Source organism: Drosophila subobscura, chromosome O, assembly GCF_008121235.1.
Source record: "Drosophila subobscura isolate 14011-0131.10 chromosome O, UCBerk_Dsub_1.0, whole genome shotgun sequence".
Taxonomy (NCBI): domain Eukaryota; kingdom Metazoa; phylum Arthropoda; class Insecta; order Diptera; family Drosophilidae; genus Drosophila; species Drosophila subobscura.
In genome coordinates this window covers 28852065-28874200 of record NC_048533.1, presented here as the reverse complement: position 1 = coordinate 28874200, position 22136 = coordinate 28852065, and the positions used below count along the sequence as shown (strand labels likewise).

General features: G+C 49.1%; 6 protein-coding genes across 7 annotated transcripts; 1 reads left to right on the top strand and 5 right to left on the bottom strand.

Moving 5' to 3' along the window:
• Positions 1–106: 106 nt before the first annotated feature.
• Positions 107–21961, bottom strand: LOC117897995. Of its 2 annotated transcripts, XM_034807121.1 has the most exons (3): positions 21952–21961; positions 900–992; positions 107–837 (listed from the first exon to the last, which is right to left on the bottom strand). In XM_034807121.1, the coding sequence occupies exons 2-3, from the start codon at positions 976–978 to the stop codon at positions 134–136; spliced, it is 783 nt and encodes a 260-aa protein (XP_034663012.1). In that variant the 5' UTR covers positions 979–992; positions 21952–21961; the 3' UTR covers positions 107–133. The 2 variants fall into 2 exon arrangements, with proteins under 2 accessions (XP_034663012.1, XP_034663011.1); XM_034807120.1 differs by lacking the exon at positions 21952–21961 and having other exon boundaries at positions 900–1006.
• On the top strand, positions 1503–7065 carry LOC117897988 (DDB1- and CUL4-associated factor 5). The gene is made up of 8 exons (XM_034807113.1): positions 1503–1697; positions 2456–2673; positions 2742–2925; positions 2982–3248; positions 3308–3582; positions 3642–3772; positions 3823–4465; positions 6540–7065. The coding sequence occupies exons 2-8, from the start codon at positions 2457–2459 to the stop codon at positions 7007–7009; spliced, it is 2187 nt and encodes a 728-aa protein (XP_034663004.1). The 5' UTR covers positions 1503–1697; position 2456; the 3' UTR covers positions 7010–7065.
• LOC117898560 lies at positions 4477–6307 on the bottom strand. The gene is made up of 2 exons (XM_034808045.1): positions 5622–6307; positions 4477–5566 (listed from the first exon to the last, which is right to left on the bottom strand). Exons 1-2 carry the CDS (start codon positions 6305–6307, stop codon positions 4477–4479), a joined length of 1776 nt encoding a protein of 591 aa, XP_034663936.1.
• Positions 7521–13540, bottom strand: LOC117897987 (bromodomain adjacent to zinc finger domain protein 1A). Its single transcript, XM_034807111.1, has 5 exons — positions 13001–13540; positions 8963–12628; positions 8683–8861; positions 8039–8486; positions 7521–7977 (listed from the first exon to the last, which is right to left on the bottom strand). The coding sequence occupies exons 1-5, from the start codon at positions 13120–13122 to the stop codon at positions 7884–7886; spliced, it is 4509 nt and encodes a 1502-aa protein (XP_034663002.1). The 5' UTR covers positions 13123–13540; the 3' UTR covers positions 7521–7883.
• LOC117897990 (basic salivary proline-rich protein 2) lies at positions 14456–17318 on the bottom strand. Its single transcript, XM_034807115.1, has 3 exons — positions 16694–17318; positions 16049–16606; positions 14456–15788 (listed from the first exon to the last, which is right to left on the bottom strand). The coding sequence occupies exons 1-3, from the start codon at positions 16722–16724 to the stop codon at positions 14488–14490; spliced, it is 1890 nt and encodes a 629-aa protein (XP_034663006.1). The 5' UTR covers positions 16725–17318; the 3' UTR covers positions 14456–14487.
• Positions 17936–20371, bottom strand: LOC117897989 (peroxidase). The gene is made up of 5 exons (XM_034807114.1): positions 19065–20371; positions 18658–18997; positions 18403–18598; positions 18232–18337; positions 17936–18167 (listed from the first exon to the last, which is right to left on the bottom strand). Exons 1-5 carry the CDS (start codon positions 20342–20344, stop codon positions 18101–18103), a joined length of 1989 nt encoding a protein of 662 aa, XP_034663005.1. The 5' UTR covers positions 20345–20371; the 3' UTR covers positions 17936–18100.
• Positions 21962–22136: the final 175 nt, after the last annotated feature.

Below are 22136 nucleotides of genomic sequence, written 5' to 3'. Positions count from 1 at the left end.
TCTCGCTTCAGATGAAGCTGAATAGCCACAAAGTGTACCCTTCAATCAGTTTCTACTGATTCTGCCATTAGTTCGCTATTTATTCTACTCTCGCCGAAATGTGTAAATTTAGCCACAAATGCTTCAGGCAAAATCAATCAACTTGGCCGCTGGTCTGTTTGGCTTGCTCCACTTCGCTCTCAATGTCGCCCTCGTAGCCAGAGTTGGTGCGTGACCATGGCTGCATCGGTGGCTTCATCTCCTCCACGGAAGTCTCTGGCATGGGATCGTGGAAGCTGCAGCGGCTGCTGAAGCAGTCCATGAAGTACTTGGACGTCTCACGGCCATCACCCAGCGCCTTGTTGAAGGCCAAAATCTTCTCGCGCAGACTGGGACTAACGCTGTTGCTGGGCGATAACTTCTTTGCCGCTGGAACGGGACGCGCGCACTCGGTTGGAGCGCCGCACATATTTTCAAGGCAAGTTTGCAGCTTTTCAAACTTCTCCTTGGCACACTTGAAGGTCATCAGGCAGTCACGCAGCAAGTCCTCGTCGTTGAGCGTTTTAAACTTGAGCAATAGGCTGCGCATCTCCAGCATGTCAGTGGACTGCTTGCCCAAGTCCGGACTGGCACCTCCAATCGTCTCAAAGTTCCGAATCAGATGCTTTATTTTAGGGGTATTGCTGCTGGTGGTCAGCGTGTTGTCGCTCAATTCGGACAGCTCCTTCAGCAGCTTCACCGACTCTTGGATGTTCTCGTTGTTACGTCGGACGCACTGCCTCAGCCGATCATGGAGCCCGCGCACGTACTCGCCGCTCTGGCAGGAACTATCATTTTCGAGTATATTCCCCAGTAAATCTGTAAAGTAGAGTAGCGAGTGAGCCACAAGCTCTTGTGCTCGTAGCAAGTGAATTTCTTACCGGGAATTAACTTCCCCTCCCCCATCAAGTTGCTAGCCAGCTCTGCCTGCTCACTGATTGTTGCAAGTTCATTTGCCATTTTAAACGTCAATAAAAAAATATAACCAAAAATATTAAAATAAAAAAATTTGAATTTACTCGATGTACGTTCCACTAACATCAGTTTAGAACTGAGTTGGGTTAAGTCTAGGTTCCAACTCGTATCAAAGGTTACTCTAAAAGTGAGAGAATTCCGAAACAAAGCAACTCATGATACACATATACAAATATAACGATTTTAACCTCAAAATACATATTCATAGCCAAACGTGGCTCAGGAACCAAGCGATAGTTTTAACAATTGAAAAACAACGAGCGCGGGAGAGTGGGACAACGATAGCTGCAGAGTGGGTGAGTGCAAACGGCTTACCCGAATTTTGACCATTCACAGCTGAACGTGCACGCCAGGCCCCGTTGGATCGTGTTTAGCTGCTTCAATTGAATGTACATCAATAATTATACAGCAAGCAAGAAAAGCAGAGGAATCAAACATTACTTTAGCAATAGTTTAATCATTTATCATACAACAAACCGTGTCGAAAGGCGCACAACGCGAGCAAGTGCCACAGTTGTAGTCAAATTTGAACCATGCACAGCTGCACCACGTGCAACCAACTTACGCCTATGCTTGACTGTAAAACCCTATAGTGGTCCTGCAATTGTTTTTAGCTCAATAATTATAAAGAAAGGAAGGCCGAGCGATATTGTATTAAGTCACACACAGCAAAAGCGATTTGGAGTGCCGTAAAACGAGATCAAGTAAGTGCAACAGCTTTAGTCATATTTCAACCATGCACAGCTGCAATACGTGCACCCCATTTAAGCCTGTTCTTAACTATAAAACCCTGTAATGGTTCTCCAATTACATTAACATCAATCCCTACACAGAAAGAGACAAAGAGAGCGCGCAGGCACGACAGTTATATCGTTAGCGCGGCTCAAAATTGTGTGCGCTTTGCCAGCCATCTCGCCCCACTGTCGCTGGCTGAGCGAACAGCTGGTTTCTTCGCCTCGGCTTGTATACTTAATGTTTTCATTTTGATTAGGGCATATATTTCCACTGCTGATTGAGACCAGTCGCGGCGAGTTGCGGGTGTCTTTGCGTTGTGAAAATTGCTAGCCAGCACAAAATATTAGAGCTCCGATCGGAGGGGAATCGTTGCAGCTGATGAAATCCAATCGCCGTTGAATGTTAGTGCGAAAAAATAACACACAGTTCCTGGGATTCGAAGTCCCGACCTACACCTTACACCGCAGTACGGCCAGGCAGCCTCAAATTTCCTACCCCACCTCCAGCAGCCCAGCAAGTTGTTGTTTCTGCAGGAAATAGTGAAAAAATAGCGAAAATGTCGCACAGCCTGAAGACACACTAGTGTCCCGACACACACACTGGTGTCCGTCTGGTCTAACTGTTCCAAGTGTCCGCTCTCCTCCTGCTCTCTCTGTGTCTCTGCGACTCTCCCTCTCTCTCTGTCGCTTGTTGTGTGGAGTGAAAAATTTGAGCAACCAACTTCTAGGATGAACTACGCACGAGGCAGCCGCGCTGTGGAGTGCCTCAATCTGGATGTGAGCCTGCGGCTGCGGGAGAACAATCTGTTGGCTGGCCAACTGTCGGCTGGCATATTCCGGCAGCGTTTCAGCGCCGCGGAGAATCTCTACCAGCGCAATCTGACCGGCCACTATGGGTGTGTCAATGCGCTGGAGTTTAGCAACGGTGGACAGTTCCTTGCCTCAGGTGAGTGCCGAGCAACACCTGTTGCTAGCAAGAAAGGATTTCTATAACATTATTTATACCCCTCTCAGGTGGCGACGACAAGCGCGTGCTGCTGTGGAACATTGACCAGGAGGTTGTCACCGCGCTGGGTCGTCCCCAAGTCATGAACGAGACGCACACCAGCAACATCTTCTGCCTGGGCTTTGACACACTCAATTCTCATGTGTTCTCCGGTGGCAATGATGATTTGGTCATACAACATGATCTAGCCACGTAGGTTGAAGCCTCAGCTGTAACGTTTTTTGCACTCATTCTTCTTGCCTTTCCAGCGGCAAACTCTTGAACTACTTTTCGCACGAGGGACCCGTCTATGGCCTCAGCGTGGACCGCACCAGCGTTCATCTGTTCAGCGTGGCCACGGAAAGCGGCGAAGTGCTGTTCTATGACCTGCGCTTGGGCAACTACGAACCGCTGACGGTGGCCAAATTTCGTTCGCCCTTCAATGCTGTGGAGTTTCATCCGTTGAATGGCAACTTTCTGGCCACAGCCAATGCCAAGCGCGGAGCCATGCTCTGGGATTTGCGCCAACACAAACAGTAAGCGGACAAAGGGGAGTCGAAGATCTTTCTGACACACATTTCTCTACTCCTTGCAGTCCCTTGTGCCAGTACAACTACATCACGGAGTCGCCCAGCTGCATGAGTGTGCGCTTCAATTGCAGCGGCAGTCTGCTGCTCACCCTACACCGTCGTCTGCCGCCCATATTGTTCAGTCCCAGCTCCCCGGAGCCCGTGGGCACGTTCTATCACGATGAATACTTCAACTCGTGCACCATGAAGAGCTGCAGCTTTGCGGGGCCGCAGGATGAGATGGTGGTGTCCGGTTCGGATAACTTTAACATGTTTATATGGCGACTGGATGGTGTGGATTGTGAGTGGGAAAAGAGATGAGAATCGACAAAGAATTAATGCTCAAACTCTTCCCCTTAGTGGATGCCAAAAATCAATGGATTGACACGCCGCCTGTCATCCTCACGGGCCATCGTTCGGTGGTCAATCAGGTGCGCTTCAATCGACAGCGCTGCCTGCTGGCTTCATCCGGCGTGGAGAAGGTTATTAAGGTGCGTTTTGTCCTCAAAGTTTTCTCTGTTTAAATGTCTCTACCCTGCAGCTCTGGAGTCCCTTTGCCCAACACGGCTGGGAGGGCTCTCTCATGTCCCCCTCGAGCAAGCCCTACTGCAGCCGCACGCTGCACAACAGCACCACGGATCATGTCATACAGGACTTTAGCTCCTGCGACACGGATGAGGATCAGGTCATGCTCGCCTTTTTCGACACGTTGGTGCAGCGTGAGCTGGAGTCGTGGAACACCAATGGCAATCACACGAACAGCGACAGCTCCTCATCCAGCACATCGTCGGAGCGCAGCGAGGCGCTTGGCAGTTCGCTATCTCCCGCCTCGGAGGAGGAGCCCCCCGACAACGAGGACGTTACGCCCAATGTCAGCGAGCTCAGCTGGCAGACGCACCCCAATCGCATTTTCTACTTGATTGCCAAGAAGCGCCGTGCGCTGCTCCAGATGGCTGTCAAGGGCACGGGTGGGCAGCAGCGCAGCGTGGACCAGCTGCTGGCGCGGCTCAACGGCGAGCAGAAGCAGGCGGCCACCCAGGCGCGCATCAGCGACTGGCTGGACGAGACACACCGGCTGTTTGGGGACGAAGAGCTGCCCACTACCTCGGCGGAGGCTGCAGCCCGCCGTTCGTTCGATCAACTCTCACGCAGTCCCCTCCAGGCTATCCCCCAGCACACGCCAGGTGAGTTTTATTTATTGTTTGCCCAAATACATTTCGAGTAGACAAACGCAGGCAGCCAAGAGGCAGCCAATGGTCAGGGCATAGAAAGCCAGCTGCACGTCGGACAGAGTCAGCACCTTCCAGCGGCCCACGTCCAGCTGTGCCAGATAGTCGGGGAAACGCTGAATGCTCCACTTGGCGCGCTCCTTCGTCTCGCCCGTCCACAGCTGCATGAGTCCGCCAGCCACAAGGCGCAGCACCACGTGATTCAGCTGCTCCAAGTACGGCGATGGGCGGGGCAGCACGTAGCCAATGTGATAGCTCTTGGGGCATTCGGGTATCTTGTGCACCTTCTTGGTCATCACGTACCGAATGTCGTTCAGCTGCAGGCTGGCGGAGCGCGTGACACCCGCGAATTTGCCCTGCCGCGAGACCATCTCGATGAGCCGCTCCTCGCCCTCGGCCACCAGCAGCATCTTGGCATCCAGCCGGCGATAAACCGCAGAGTCGTGGCCATAGAAGAGATCATCCTTGAAGGCTGGATGCTTGATGTAGATGTTCTTGCCGGTGGCATCCAATTCCTCCAGGGTATTCACATCCCGATAGTACAGCGGACGAATGTAGACGGTGGCCAGACTGGACTCCAGCAGGGCGCCAAAGATGACGCTGACGAGGCACAACGAGGCCACAAAGATGCGCTCCGAGTGGAAGGGCGGAAAGCGGCCAATATTCACGCGCACCCAAACCACCCAAGTGTCAATGAAGATGCGCAGAGCGCCGCTCAACCAACGCTCAACCTTGGGATTGCTGCTGGGAATGCGAGGGATGTGCAGGACTCGATTCAATGCCCTCAAACAGAGCCAGCAGCAGGTGCCCGCGAGACCCACCAGCAGGAAGCACAGCCAAACATCCACGTGAACCGCAAACAGCGGGAGAATCGACTGCGGAATGCGCTGAGCCTTTTGCACAAACAAACACAAGTCATCCATGTAGACGGCGGCGCTGAACTGAATGTCCGTGGTGAGGTAATCCTTGATGAAGAAACCCGCAAAGATTATGTCCACCTCATGGCGATGGGCACGTCCGACGCCACCGCTGTAAGAGCCATCCGCACGACGGCCACTGTGGGTAGGAAGGAACACAATTAAATGGGGTCTTGGTGCGTTGATAGACTCACCCAAAGTACTCATCATCCGGCCAGAGGTAGTCGGGGGTAAAGTTCAGCTGCTTGGCCACCGTTTTGGCCAGCTTGGCATCGGCGCCCGTGACGCTGAGTATCCGTTTGGTTGCGCCATCGCCACTAACAGCGGAGTAAACCGAATCGAAGATGTAGATGCTCAGCGGATAGCCATGAAGATTCTGATAGATGCGCGCATAGGCCTGTGGGTCAGTCACCTGCACGATGCGCTGGCTGAAGGGATTGTGCAGCAGCAATCGGCCGCTCTGCAGCTGTAGATAGTAGATTTGACTGTGTTTGTGCTGCTGCCAAACGTCAGACATAAACTGCAGCAGCTGGGGATCCTGCTCAGGTGTAGTTCGCTCCATTGCCAGCAGGTAGAAGCCGCCTCTGTTGCTTAGATGTGGCAGAACCTTCCGCATTTGCAGCACATCCTCCAGCATTAGAATGTGATGTGCCACATGGCTGTCCAGCTGCATTGAGCGACTGATACTTAAAGAGTATTCCCCCCGTCGCAGCAGCAACTGCACAAAGTCGTCATCCCCATGCTGAACTCCTCGCAAATGCAGCTCCAGGCGACCCTCCAGCTGGCTGAGTATGGGCAGCAGCACCTGACTGTAGTTGGCCACTTGATTGGCTTGGCCGCCCACCAGGGTCAACATAATTAGCTGCAGAGTCGTCGACATTGTCCGTGTAACTGAGAGCCGAGATTGTGCGAGGCCTAACAATAGACGCGGTCCCAGTCCTGCCCCAGATGTTTGCTTAGTGTCAGGAATTTGGTGTGACAGCTCGGGGGCGTACCCACAATTATTGGCAAGTGTCTGCGCGCCACACTGTTGACACTTGACCCGCAATATGCCCATGAATTGTGCTTTTCCACTTATGTTTGCTTTGCACTCTCTCTCGTTCCCTCTGCAGAAACGCTGCACATCAACTATGCACAGATTAGGCGCAAAAGAAAGTTGCTGCGCTTGCACTTGGACAGCCGCAAGCGGCGTCGCAATGCTGCGCGCGATCGTCCCAGCGATGACAGCATTGAGGAGGAGTACGAATCGAATGATACAGATGAAGCGGAGGAGGAGGAGGAGGAGGCGGAAGATGCCTCATCGACTGATGCTTCGACTGATGCTGCTTCCGACGACGACTCCACATCAACCACATCCATGACCTCCATGGAGGCTCAGCTCTCCGAAACGCACAGCTCATCCAGCTCGTGTCCGTTGCTGGTGGCAATTGAAACCAACAACAACAATCAACTGGCATCCAATAACAATCACAAGGCAGCAGCTGGAGCGGCTGAGTCCGTGGCTGCCATGGACATATGCAACACAGAATCATCCTCCGCCTCCACCACATCATCGTCCAGTTCGTTGCAAAACGAAAACTAAATTTTAAACCACACAAACTGATGATCCAACAGAGCAGATCTCCAAAAACTCACACACAAAAAAAAAAATTTTAATATTTTTTTTTTGTTCGTTATTTTTTCTGGCATAGCTTTCTGAGAAAGTATTAAAAACTTAATAGTTATAAAAATTAAACATAAAACAGCCACAACTTGTATTCCTTTTTTTACATATATAAAAAAACTCCAGGGCGAGTTTTTAGCAAGTGAAAGAAACATTTTGTAACTGCGTTTTTTTTTATATATAATTATAATAATAATTATAATATAAATATAAATATAGTATGCGTAGCGTCTAAGTTATGTTTAATCAAAGAAGAACAAAATATACAAATTTGAACGTTGTTAAATGTGATTTAAGACTTAAAAGAAAAACTATAAAAGTAAATGGAGAAAAACCCAAAATGAAAACCGAAAAATCGAACAAGCAAAAATAATGAAAAATAACGAAAACAGTTCAGGGTTCAGTTCAGGTTCTGTAACTGTAATTTGTATGATTTAAATTTTAATTTTTCACTTCATTTTTTTATTGTTTAGTGTGTGGAATTTGTGTAATTTACGAAATAAACTAGAATACAAATTGTCTTCGAAAAAGTAATAAAAATGAACGCTTATGGGTGAAGAAGGGACAGGCCTAATCCTTAGTCTTAGATTAACGTAAATGCGTAGACTAAACATAGGACATACATATACGATAGCTATTAACTAATTATCTACATTAAGTGACTGCCAAAAGGTGAATTTTGTCAGTGCTTAAACCTAGAATGTCGCCGAATGTGTGTGCCTGAAGTAAGCTAAAGAATTAATTAACGCACACGAACGCTAGACAGGGGAGAGAGATCAGCAAATTGAGATGCTCAGCAAATGGAATCGTTCATGTCACTGGGCCTGAACGGCAGCTGCATGTCCCTGCAACGCTCAATCACGAATTTCTCCAGCTGACAGCCGGCGCTGCAAGGGAAAAGTTTCAGTAAAAAATCACAAAAATCAAGGGGTTCTCCTCGCTACTCACTCGTATATCTCATTGCCCTCTACATTGTAGAGATCGCAATTACGAAACACCAACTGTATATCGCTGAGCACCTCCTCGTTCAGCTGATATTCGCCCATGTTCAGCTTGGACTTAACCTTGGCCAAATCCATGGGCGTCTTGATAATCTGATGATAGTCGGGCACCTCCGATGTCAGCACGGGCCGCAGAAATGGCCAAGCGGCCTTGTGCTTCATAATCTGCTCCAGCAGATCGTACAGCGCGGCGCTGTTCAGCGGCAAGTTGTCATTCATGCGTCGCCCGCTGCGTCGATGATTGTTGTTGTTGGTGCTGCTGCTATTGTTATTGTTGTTGCTGGCACTGTGTCGCGCGGATTTGTCCAGCGAGATGCGCAAGGAGTTGCGTGAGGAGCGTGAGCGTTTGGCGTGCGGTTCATCTTGGTCATCGTCATCATCATCGTGGCCGTTGACTGTGGAGCAAAGAGAGGGAGAACTGTGATTAAAAGGGAGCTTCACCACAGGCCACAGGGCTCTGTCTATCTCTATTCCTTTCTAGCGCTGTTAGCAACTTAGCCAAGATCCACACCCCGACCCAAGGTGAATTTACAGCGGAGAATGTCACCTTGTTAGTAAATTCACCTTAGCCGTTGCTCCTCCTGCACCTACCATTGCTATGACGACGTCTCGGCCGCTGCGTCTCTGTGGCCTTGCACTTTTTGCACACAAAATCCGCGCGTGGCTGTCGCTTCAGCTGTGCGCACTCCAAATGATAGTAGAAACTGCAGCGAACGCAGCGTATTTCGCTGCCATCGTAGAAGCACACCTGACACACTTTCTCATCGTCGCTAGGGTTAGAAAAAACAAAGAAAAAGCAAAGAAAAAATAGAGAAGAAACAAAGAAAAGTTTAACATTTGTTTGGGATTAAGAAGTCCATCAAAGACCTACGCTTCTTCATCTTCCTCGCCGTTGACATCCTCATCGCCGGATACCTCTTCGCCCGCCTCACTGTCCAGCGGTTCGCTCGCCTCCTCCTCATCGCCAGCTGTTTCCTCGTCTTCATCCTCGACAGCTGCTCGTATTTCTTTGGCTGTTAGTCGCTTCTGTTTGCTGGGACGCCCACGGGGACGTCGCGCAGGTCGACCATTGGGCTTTGAGGAGGAGTGTGTGGAAGTTTCGCTTTTGTCATCTGTGGCAAGCTCTTCTTCCTCCTCTTCCGCCTCTTCCTGCTCCTCCTCTTCGTCATCGTCTTCCAGCTCCTCCTCCTCCTCGTCGGGCTCCTCTTCATCATCATCTTCCACAATGAACTTGCGCTTGCGCTGTGCCGCCGTTTTCTTCTCCTTCTCATCGTTTGCGTTCTTCAGGCCGAGATTCTTGACGCACTCATTGCAGTACCAATGACCCTTGGGCACGGAGCGCATCTTGGGCTTCATGCAGAACATGTGCGTGCCGCCGTTGCACTCATCGCAGAGCAGCATCTTGTCGGGATCGCTGCCCCTACGGCACACCTTGCACAGCGACTTGTTCGTGGAGCGAATCCACTGGATGCAGTCGTGCAGCATGTTGAAGTGCAGAAAGAGCTGCGCATAGCTGGTGCTCTCCATGAGGGACACCTCCCATTGATGCAGTCGCGCCTCACACTCCTGCTTGAGGACATCCTGCTTGGGGTCCCACTTCTTCATGCCGTAGGGCGGCTTCAGGAAACGCCTGCCAATGGCCTGTTCCACCTGCAGCAAGGCGCCAGCCATGTTGCGCACTTCGGCATGCAGCGTCTCCGTCTCCGTCTCCTGTCGCTCCTCGTCGGCAGGCTCCACGTCCAAATACTGTCCCGGATCTCGGTACGGCTTTGTGGCATATTTACCCACGGTTACGGCGCCCTTCTCCTCATCCTCGTAGTCCTCGTGCGACTCATTGTCGGAGCCTGAAGCCACTAGGTTCTCCAGCTTGCCGCCGGGACCCCACTGCAGCTTGACCTGCGGATCGTATTTGCCCTCGACCAGGTCGTTCCGCCACTTGTCCATATCCTTGACCTTCAATCTGCCCAAATCCCCCGTGTAAATATCAATCTCGAACTGCAGCAGGCGATCCACCAGATGCAGCTGCATCACACGATTCAAGTCTGTGCCCTCGGCCAGCCGAAAGTTGGCCTCCGCATACTTTCGCTGCGTTTCCGTGTACATGGTGCTGAGGAATTTCTTGCGCTGCTGCTCGCTCTCCAGCGTGAGCATCTCCACGGGGCAGGTGCTCACATGCTGCTCGATGAGCGTGCGCAGCCCGTTGATCTCCTCCAGCAGTCCCGACTCGCGAATCCCCAGCGGGTTCAGGCTCTTGAGCAGCTCGTCTATGTCCTCCGCTTTGTAGATGTACGACCAACGCTGGCGCTCGGACTGCGCCTGACTCTCGTTGTGGACACTGCAGCTGCGTCGATCGCCGCTGCACATGAGCAGCTCGTGCGGTGTGGGATCCTCGAGGGGCTCTGCCTCCGCCAGCACCTCCATAGGCTCGGCATCGCCGTTGATGCGATGCTCCTGGTTCTCCTTGTTCTCCAGCGATTGCTTGGCACGCTTGCGCGACTTTTCCTCGCCATAGAGCTTCAGCAGGTACAGGCGCAGCTCCTTGCGGCTCTTGGGCAGCTGCGCTTGGTTGCTAATCTCCGCCTGGGGTTTGTTCAGCGGCGGCTGCGACAGACAGGTGTCGAGGCTGTCGGGGGAATGCTCCACAAAGATGCCCGGCATGGACTCCAGCACGTAGTACTTCCGATAGCAGCGATCCATGCCCAGGAACACCAGGAAATTGAACAACTGAGTGTGCAAAGCCATCACCTGCTGCTCGTGCTTCTTGTGCTGCGTGTCCGACTTGGCGTGCAGCTCCGCAATGCCCTTGTTGAGCTTCTCCAGCAGCGTTTGCTTTTTCCCCGGATCATTCTTCAGCTCCTCCGCGCTGCAGGCCAAGTGGTGCTCGTGGGTCAGCTTCCTCTTGCTCATCTCCAGCGCAGCCAGACGGCGATTCTCCAGCTGTATGAGCGTGCGCAGCTCCACCTTGGCCTTGGCCGTCTGCTCCATGCGCTCCTCAATCAGATTGATGGTGCCCGAGTACGTCAGAATCTGCGACATGAGGCAGCGTATGACGCACATGATGTCGGGGAAGCTCAACTGATAGATCGGCGAGTTCCTGAGGCTGTGGAGGATGTGCGCGTGCTGCAGGCGCAACTCCAGGCCGGGATCTTCGCGTGAGGCATAGCCATTGCGGTACATAATGCGCCACTTCTCGGCCTTCTCGTTGACAATCGCGCCCGAGCTGAGCAGATGCAGGCGCAGCACTTCGCTCAGCGTCAGCGCATCCAGCGGCAGTTCGTTGATCTTAAAGGAAAAATGCCGCTTGGCGTAGTAGTGGCTGCGCGTGGCATGGCTCATGCTGATGTACGGCTCACTGGGCGCTGTGTAGCGGCCGAGCATGTAGCTGACGGCGCACTCATCCTCCTCCTCCTTTTGCAGATCAAAAACGGTGCCCAGCAGCACCAGAATGATGTCCGACAGTGGGCCAGCCACCTCGCGTGCACTCAACGCTCGCGTCATCTCGTAGAAGCTCAGGTTCTGCCGGAACACCTCCACGCCAGACAGCAGGCCGGAGTACGTGTGCATAAATTCGCGCATCATGAAGGCATCGCCGAGCAGCTGCTCCGGCAGCAGCGTCACAATTGGCTTGTAGCGCGGCAGCACACGCTGATCGCAGCGCTCGAGATCGTCCGTTTTGGTCAGCAGATTGTTGCACTCGAACTCCACGCGCTCCATCAGCTGCGCCTTCTTCTCGGCCTTCTCGCGCTCCAGCAGCGCCAGCTTCGCGGCCTTCTCCAGGCGCACGCGCTCCATTTCCTCCGCCAGCTGCTTGGCACTGGCTTTGGCTTTCTCCTTAGCCTTCGCGGCCGACTCCTCGGACACATCCGAAACAATGTATTTGTTCAGCGTTGATTGCTTCTTGCCTGCAGCCTCTTTGGGCTCGGGTCGCTTGATCTTCGAGGGGGAGTAGCGCGGCATTTTGCCAATGAAAATGCTCGCAAAGCTCACGCCAGCATCTGTTACGTACTGTTTGTAGGCCTCCGGCTTCGGGCGGAGTATGCCGTCCACCCTCGTGACATTATTCTTGATGAACATGCCCAGATTTTCCATATTGAACTCGAGACGCTGTCGTCGTATCTGCTCGTAGGGCACGATGATCTCTGTGCTGGCATCGCCCTCGGCTGCACGCAGGCGATACTGGAGCGCGTCCGTGTCCTCGTAGATGTCATTGCTGGGCAGCGGCTTGCCCTTGCCTGGCTGTATGGCCACCACCACATAGGAGGCGTTCTTTTTGGTCGTCACGCTCACCTCCTCGTTGATGAAGTAACGTTTGCGCAGGAATTTGGCCACCATCAGGTTGAGTGTCTTCACCGCCGACTGGCGTGCATGTTCCACCACGAGCAGCACGGGCGCGCGAAGGCTCTGTTTGAATTGTTCCATTTTCTTGAGGGCAGCGCGTTCGCTTTTCTGCGCCTCTTCGTACGTAAGACAGTCGCGGCCGGTTGCTTCACATTGCCACACCGTCGAATTGATGGCCATCACGTGGCGAAAGTAGTTTCTGTTTGTAAAATAATGTTTATATCAGTATTGGGCAGCTCGAGATATTTCGATTTCAAATTAAGTGTTAAATGCGCGCCTATTTTTCGTGTGGTGTGGCAACTCTGTGCAAAAAGCAGCTGGGAGCGTGCGGCAGCTGAGAATTGGTTCGCGCGCTTTACGCCCGCCACCGACAGCGTTGTTTGTGCCCCGCGGGCCCAGGACCAGACGACACACACACACTTCGCACATTATGCATGCCTGTGTGTGTGTGTGCGCTGTTCGTATATCGGTCGGTTGCATGCGTTCCGTTCCGAGGCGTCGCTTTGCAATGATGCTCCTAAAGGACCTGGACCTGGACCTGGAGCATGGGTCAATGGGGAGGTGTACTTACTCATAGTCGCGGAAAATGCGATTGGTGATGTAGCAGCAGAAGACCCAGTCGTTATCGTGGAATGTATCGTTTTTGCCCTCCTTCTGATTCAGGTCGAAGCCTTCCCGCTTGCAAATCGGCATGTTTATTTATGTATTAATATTTAATTGCACCAATTATAAGTTAAGTTAATAAATTCACTGCTCGGTCTATCACCCGCGCGCGAATCTCTGCTGGCTGGGGCTGCTGGCTGTGAAGAAGAAGCGCAAATTGTGAAGAAATGTGCCACAGCCAGGCCAGACGACACACACAATCTTCTCACAAAAGGCGCCCAATTTTTTTTCTCGCGTTTTCGCACGGCTGCCCGTTGCCGTTTGTTAGCGTATTTTCAGCGGTTTGCGCGCCGTGTAAGCACACACATTTATCAACAGTCGATGAATGCTACGATTTAGCCACTTTCTATGGTATTTTCTGTGGGTTTCATCAGCGTCAACACTTAAAAATTGGTTAATTTTTAACGCACAAATTCTTTTCACGCGCGCTCGCCTAATTTTTTTTTACTTTGCTTTGCTTTGCAAACACAAACAATGTTACCGCACCCGGAAAATGATTTAAGATTTACGTATATTTTTTGGTATTTTTCTGTGGGATTTCTGTGCTCATATTGAGCCGCAAAAATGAGGAGAGAGAGGAGAGAGTATCTTGCTCTCTCCGCTCACCTAATCCTCTCTTTGCTGAAAACTCCTCTCTTTGCAGATCGGAGAAAGAAGCAGGAAGACAAATCTTTTAATACTCTAGTTCAATATAAACAAACACCTTTAGCCTAATCAGTATAATGATCATTAACATGATCGCCCTGTATTATATTCCCCCAATTGATGTACAGAAATAAATCCTTTACCATTTAATTACAATTTTAAAACTTGTTAGCTTGATGAACTCTAGCTCTTATAGTCTCTGAGTACCAGGCGACAAACAAGACGGAGAGACAGACATACCCTCGGTTATTGACGATGTGACCGCATAATTAAAACCACGAACATTTGTCGCACTTCATCATTCATTTAACTATATTCAGACTGAGGTTCATTCGCTCCAGTTTCTGTGGTCTAAAAATAGTAACGATCACAAAGGGATCGTATCTTATATATCTGTCTATTTAGGTATCCAAAAATAAACATGCATAGGAATTGACTTTGATTAGCGAAATTCATAAGAGTCCTCCAACAATTCTTTACGGTAACAATGGTTTGGATTTCGGTGTATCTCTTATGTATCTGGCACATCTTGTCTGGGGCAAATTCAAATGAACTTTTTTTCTTTGCAGATCGGAGAAAGAAGCGTTTTTGAGTACCAGCATGAACAGCTAGGTCTGCATCGACTGCAGGATGCATAGGTATCCCACACCAATACCCAAACAAAAGAGATTCAGGATGCACAATGCAAATATGATACAGTCAATATTTCTTTATATTTGTATTTTGGTAGCCTTCGTATGTTCTGCATGCTCATGAGTTGTAGTGTTCATATGCGTACAGCTGAAATGGGTTTCGTGGGGTTCCTATGGCTAAGATAATTGGTCGTCTGCTGCTTCGCTCTTCCGCAGGATCAGACTCTGTGGACTGGCCTTCTTCATTCAAGCTTTCGACCTCTATCATGGGCTCCACAATCACCTCTTCCTCTCCCTCCATTTCAACATTGTTTGGTGCAATTTCGTACACCAGTTGAGGTAATTCCTCAGGCAGTTCTTCGACTGAGGCAGTTGCATCGTCCGTAAGGTCCAGTGTGTTGTTCTCATGGCTGATATAGCCAGTATCCTCGGTATGCTGTTCGTATTCAGTCGGTTCGATGTTCACAGATTCTTCGTTCTCAGCCGACTCCTGTGCACTTTCGTCAATTAGATTCTCGACTACTGCTTCCTCTTCCTCTACCTCTACTTCAGCAGCTTCATCCAGGCCATCTCGCGGGTATTGCTCTTCACTTTCGTTGTCTCTGTGGTCGGGACCGTCAGGATTGCTCTGATGATGGTGATGATCACCATCGTTATCTGGTTCTCCATGGTGCGGATTGCTTGGATCAGGCATCGGGTGCGGGTGCGGGTGCGATGGTGAATGTGGGTGGTTATGATTATGTTCGCCATCTCCGTGGTTGTGATGGTGGTGATCATCCCCATTGTGCCCTCCATGTGGCGGACCGTGTGGGTGTCCATTGTGCCCACCTCCATGCGAGGGACCGTGTGGGTGTCCATTGTGCCCACCTCCATGCGAGGGACCGTGTGGATGTCCATGGTGCCCACCTCCATGTGACGGACCGTGTGGATGTCCATTGTGTCCACCTCCATGCGAGGGACCGTGTGGATGTCCATTGTGTCCACCTCCATGTGACGGACCTTGTGGATGTCCATGGTGCCCACCTCCATGTGACGGACCTTGTGGATGTCCATGGTGCCCACCTCCGTGCGAGGGACCGTGTGGATGACCGTACGGTGGGTAAGGGTGTTGTCCCTTATGTCCTCCACTGGGGGGATAATGTGGCCAATGGGATGGTGGATAATGATGATGATGATGGTCATCACCCTTGTTGTGGTGGTGTCCTCCCTTGTTGTGGCCCTTGCCACCTTTGTGGCCCTTGTCACCTTTGTGGCCCTTTGATGGCCAGGGTACAGGCACAGGCACAGGGAACCATGGGATTTGCGGTGGTGTCGGGTATGGCACCGTTGGAGGGTATGGATAGGGGGGCGGCGGATGAGGATGTGGATGATGATGATGAGAACCTCCAGGTGGTCCAGGCGGACCAGGCGGTCCCGTTCCTGTAGATAAAACGATTTTACATGTTATCAAAAGCACTTGAGTAATTGAGTTGATGTTGAGATTAAATCTCTAAGAAACCAGCAAAAGGCTCTTTGGCTCTCCTCGGATTGGAATATTCTGATTAGTTCTATGGGGTCCGAAACGATTCCTTCTGGCTTTTGCATCAGCACAAATGTGACCCATGCACGAGATTTTTGCAAATATTTTTCTATGTTTTCTCTTTTTATCAGTTCTTCGGATATGTACTTAATTAACTCACCTGGCGGTCCCGGTGGTCCGGGAGGGCCTTTAGATCCCTTGTGGTGGTGACCTCCCTTGTGCGGCGGTGGCACAGGAATTGGAATTATTATTGGTGGTTGGGGGTGTGGATGCGGATGCGGATGGTGGTGATGTGGTGGCGGCTGCGGCATCGGACTAGGACTGGGTGCTGGCGGTGGATGGTGATGATGATGATCGTTTGATGATGGTCTGCCGGGTGGACCGGGCGCTCCTGGGGCGCCTGGAGGGCCGGGCATGCCATAGTGCCCTTTCTGTCCTTTTTCACCTCGGTCACCCTTTTCGCCCTGTGGGCCTTGTGCACCCGGCGTGCCGGCAGGGCCAGGCGCTCCTGGGGCGCCAGGAGGACCGGGGGGGCCAGGCGGACAGTTGCAGTGATGTGGCGGAGGTGGTGGTGGCGGCGGGTAGTAGTGCTGCGGGGGGAGCTTATAAATAACACTCGGTGGCGCCGGTGCTGGTGCTGGTGCCGGAGACTGGATTGTGATTAGTCTTCCGGTCTCGTGGTCCGCTTTCTTTGCACTCGCCAGGCTGAAAGCCAAGCCTAAATATCAGGTATTTATTATTCATTTGTCTATTTTAAAGGTCGATGGGGAAGAACTGGGTGTCTGTCTGTTGGTGGATAACTTACTAAGGCAGAATACCGTTGTGAACAGCTTCATGGCTAAAGCGCATCTGCTGCCTTTCCCTGATTAATCCATCACTTATATACCCCATGGGAGCTCGATATATTTAATGAATACTTTGTTTAAATCACTTTCATTAATCTAGATTCCGTAGAATAGAACCGTTATGGCATGTCCATTGAGAAATCTCCATCGCAAATCTCTAGCGAAATCTGCGAACTGTTCAAATGATGCTATCATTTAATATTCTTTTAACATATGTAAATGATTGTCAACTCATAATATCGACCGCCTCTGAATGTTTATCCGTACATATTTATGTACATATTTGAGTATGTTTGAAGAACTTGTTCATTGTGGGACTTTGTTCGGCTTTACGACTCGTTCCAACAATGTGGCCCAAAAAGGGAACAATTTGCAGAGAATAAACCCTTTGTCTCCTAATTAGCTATGTATTTCAATAAACTTGTTCACACTCCATGACGCGCGCCTGCATATGATTAACACGAATAGAACGCGAACCCAAAGTCAATGAAAGTGCAAAGGTTTTATGCCTCAGCTATCCACAAACATTGCATAAGAGATGCCTTGCCTCGAATGTCCAAGAGCGTGAGCGAGACGGCGGCAGGCAGCTACGGCGAATGGGAGAAAAGAAACCGATTAAAGACGAACTTCACATGTAAGCAGCAGTTAAAGCGAAAAAGACATTCAGTACCCAATGTGGATCGTATGTATGTAGAACATTGTACAATGTGGATCGTATGTATGTAGAACATTGTACGTCTTTCTTTACAGTGATGTAATTAAAAGGCGTAAAGCTGACTACTTTAATCGCTACATAAACAGCCATCCGACATACTAAATACCCCAGCTGATCCGAATTATTAGCTGGAGAAATCTATATGTTATCGTTTGTAATTTATGCGCTTTTAATAATGCGTTCACACCCATAAGCTATATGGGAGACGTTCTTGCTCTAACCGGTCTACACTGGTCATCATGAGGTTGCTCATCTTTCTGCCAAAGTCAAATGAAAATCCTTGCTAAAACATTCCTGTACCTATTGCCAGCGGTATCCCCAGAAGATCCGTACCTCCATTCGCAAAACAAACGGACAGCTCATCCCAGGAGTTAACACTTAGATGCAATAAAAATTGCATTGAAATTGGATCCTAAATGTATTCCTGACTCATTACTAAAGTCTACACAGTCGATTTATTTCGTTTCATTCATAAAAACTGTACGAGTTTTAGTAGTCATAAACTTTATTGTTGCTATTCTAATAGCTATATTAATGTGCGGCAGCCTTACATGGTTTGAAGTATAACAGGAAAAAATAGTTAAAAAGTCGCACGTGCATAAACAAATAAATCGCTCCTTATAGAATTTCAAAGATATGGAACTTTGATTTTCTAGTGCATATCTTGCCACTTGCTGAGATCAACTTGTGGTAGCTCATCGCAGTTGAGGATCAAGTTACTAAATTGAGGAATGAAAAAGGTTGCGGATTATTTGACTAAAGTAAGTATTTGAGTAAACTTACTGATAGTTCGGAAATACGAATACGTTCGGCTGGATGTCGCGCAAATAATTCGCATTGTTGCAGAACAAACTTGCCAGACTTGCCTTACGAATCTCCGCCAGTTGCGCTGCGTGAACAAAATGTTGGCGTCAGGAATGTAATTTTGATCAACCTACAGAAGCTGCAACTTACTGCGCGAGAAGCCACCACTGTGATCTCGTTCGAAGAAGAATCGGTCCCCTCGACGCGTGTTTAGAAATTGTTTGCCAATAATGCACAACAGAGTCGGCCCGTAGAGTGCTTCAGGGACGTGGTATTCCAGCGAGCCACCCACACTCAGCTCCACATCATCGGGAGTTGCATACAGCTTTCTCAGCAGCGAGATTTTCTACATGGCAATGGAACATTTGATTATGCAAGTCATAGGTAAAGAATTACATTACCAACCTCTCTCGGTATCTCGGCGATCAAATCGGCCCAGTCGACGGCTCGCCGCAGTCCGCAAAACTCGCGGACATCGTTGTAGGAAGCTAGCCCAAAGTCTCGGGCACGTTGAATGTCCACTGACTTGAGATCAGAGCCGTATTCCTCGAACTCCTTCCGATTGAAGTAGTGTTTGATTTCCCGATCGATACTCCCATCGGCACGTTTATGAAGCTGCGTAGCCAAGCCTCTCAATAATGCATCAAAGTTATCGCTGGAGTCCAACAAGCGAATGGTCTCAGGTCGCTCGAAATGGTCACTTAGGCGCAGTGTCTGGTTGGAACTGCGGTTTGGAGCAACAAGTCTGTAATTTCACAAACAACTCTCGTTAACATACTTGTAAACTCGACAAACGAACCGCGAAGACTTACGAAAACCAACCGGGAACCTGGGTATGCGCGTAACGAAAAGCGGCCGAAGCGAACTCAGCATAGACAGCAGCATTCACGTTTTCGTCGTAGTCATTGACATACTCAGTAGGGTCCGCCGGGTAGATGAGACCATTGAGATAAGTGTAGGTGCGTCCCAGATATAGGGGCAGCCAATCGTTATAGGTTATCTTCTGGTACTGCGCAATATTGATCTTGCGAGCTTCCTGGTAGAGACGCTCGTCGTTGTAGTGCGGATTCAGGATCGCTATGTTCTCAGCCAATCGATTGTGCTCACGCACAAAAAGTGTCTGCAGAAGTGCGATGGTGGGTAAGAAGCGGTTCCGTCTATCTGCCATAATGTAGCACTCGTTCCTGGCACCGCACTCACCATTCTGGTTCTGGCTCACGGGTAACCAGTGCTGACCGTTCACGTAGCTGGTGCGAAGCAGACCTCCCTTGAATAAGCGCACTTTCCGACTCTGACGTTGAGAATTTCCATACACAGATGACAGATCGAGATAGGCGGTGGAAAGTGTCAGCTTCTCGGGATATGGTGCGCCGTCCTTTGGGCAAATGGCGTCCGCGTCCGACACGCTGCTGGCAAAGTGGAGGCAAGTTTTTCCAGTGTTGTATGCGATGGGTCCACCGCGCGGAAGAGCAATCGGCTGGCAGCGATGATGATGAGGCTCAGCACAGCAGTCTTTGGGTGCACCCCTGGTCGACAGTTGACTGATATCGTGAGCCACGTACTGGCCCCACTGCATGGCCGCCATGGTCCTGAAATTGTCGTTTCTCGTTTGTTCACCATACAGTGACAGGGAGATGAGCCGCGCATTGGGTAACGCCTGCACCGGTTTCACGTATTTCGGAGGCAGCAGGCGCCCGTATCTAGAGACAGCAATTCCGTATTCGGGGTACAGCAAGCTGTTGCATGATCCATCAATGCTTCGGTAGTGCAAGTTGCTCGTATCATTCAGGCAATTCGACGGCGGTGTGCCACACCTTACAGGCTTCGAAGAACCCGACGAGGGCGACCATCTGCTGGGACTAGTGGCCGAATTGGTATTGTATTTCGGTAGATACTCCTTCAGCAACGCGTCCAAGCTTGAGTCACTGATCGCCGGACGAACTTCGAAAGGAAAACTTCCCGAGTTTCTCTTTAATCTTGAAGTTGAATGCTGTTCGAGTTCGTCACTATTCGCGTACGGACAGGTCGTGGAAGCTGCCCTATCGGCGAGTGCCAGAGCACCAAACACGGCTAGAACTTTTAAGACTCTCATTGCCACCACTGCAGAAAACGCAATGCAGCCCCTTGCCCTTTAGCGCTATATATAGAGCGCTTCTCCACAGTTTTTTGTTGATTTCGCGCATGATCTTCATTACCACAGTACGTGATAAAGCAGTTGGAAATTCTTCAAAAGATGCCTAAGATTTAAGAACGTTCACAGATATGAATCATGTTCTTCTTCGAAAGGCCTTCGACGGTGGGTGGGGCACAAAACTAATTCGTTAACGCAAAAACTTCAAGCGAAACGTGTCCAATAACCGATGCATTTTCCATTACTTTACTTCCTCTTGACAACGTTGCTTGCACCAAGAACAATATCCACCTTATGCAGCATATTCAGTCTGAACAAACACACAAAAATATCGTTCTGACTGGTTTCATCCTCGTAATTTTGGACGAAAGAAACATATTCGTTTCTAGCTATTCAGCATATCCTTGTATTTTCAAAGGAATTCAATTTAATTAGGGCAATTTAGGGCTCATTCTTTAGTCACAAAGTGTAGCTAGTCTTACCTAAGCCATCCCCTTTTTGACTTTGTGCAACTTTGCAAGTCCAACAAATATTTTCTTAAGCCCGGAGGCATACGCATTTATTATTGTCTTCCATTTGTAACATTTGTAATAATGTGCTCACACTGCCTTTGTTGTCTTTCTACAATCTAAAAATATAATGAAATTATTTAAATTTGATAAAATATTTGCAAAGTGGACTTGATATCAGTACTTACCTTTTTGGACAGATCAGCGTTACTCGATTTTGTAAGACAGTCGGCACTGCTTAACAAACTTGAAGACTTCTCGGACAGAATCGAAAAGTACTCATCTGTCTCCTTTCTTAATACCTGTATAGAAACTTCGGATTCTCTAAAAGGAGAAATGAACATGAATTTTAAACATTGCAAATAAACAATGAATTGTGTTCAAATCTGTGGCATCCACAATTTCAAATGTACGAAAATTTAATGCATACATACATTTGTACGTATGTATGCATGTACATACATACAAATGTACATACTTCACTACTGCGACTGTTTTTTATCAGCTTAGTTTATTTACAAATGTATATAATGTAGAACTAATGTACAATTTTGAACAATACATATTTACATGTATGTATGTACATATGCATAGGTGAAACTTGCACATAATGCATATGCATACATTTTTTATAATAATGGCTGTACGAAATAAGCTGTAATAAATGGCATGCCAATTTTCGTGACGAACGACGGACCTGTAAAACTTCTTTATGTATGTAACAAAAATTGGCACACACGATAAAGTATAACGGATCATGCATCCATCGTTGAATGGACGTTGCTCTATCGTTTTTATTAACATATGCTTAGTGGAGTAAATAATAACTACAAATCTTACATGAGGTTCCAGGGACACATTACTTTTGACATTGTAACATATTCAGATTCTTCACAGCAAGACTCGTTACTTGGTACACATTAAATTTGTGCATTTCTTGAATAGGTTTGCTTTCTTTTGCACTTTTATACAACTTTAAAATTCACGCGGTAAACAATGTCTTCGTTAATAAACAAATTAGGGTTGTCACAGAGATTTCAATATATCGATATTCATATTCTTCAATCAAAAAATACTTCACCGATATATTTTTTATATATTAGCAATCAACCCAAGAAAATTGATTGATAAATCTGATAATATTATTGTTTTAGCGGGGAGACTCCTAACTAGCTAGTAATATAAAATAGAACATCAAAATCGAGAAATACAGAATTACAGTATATTTTGAAAATACAAGAGTA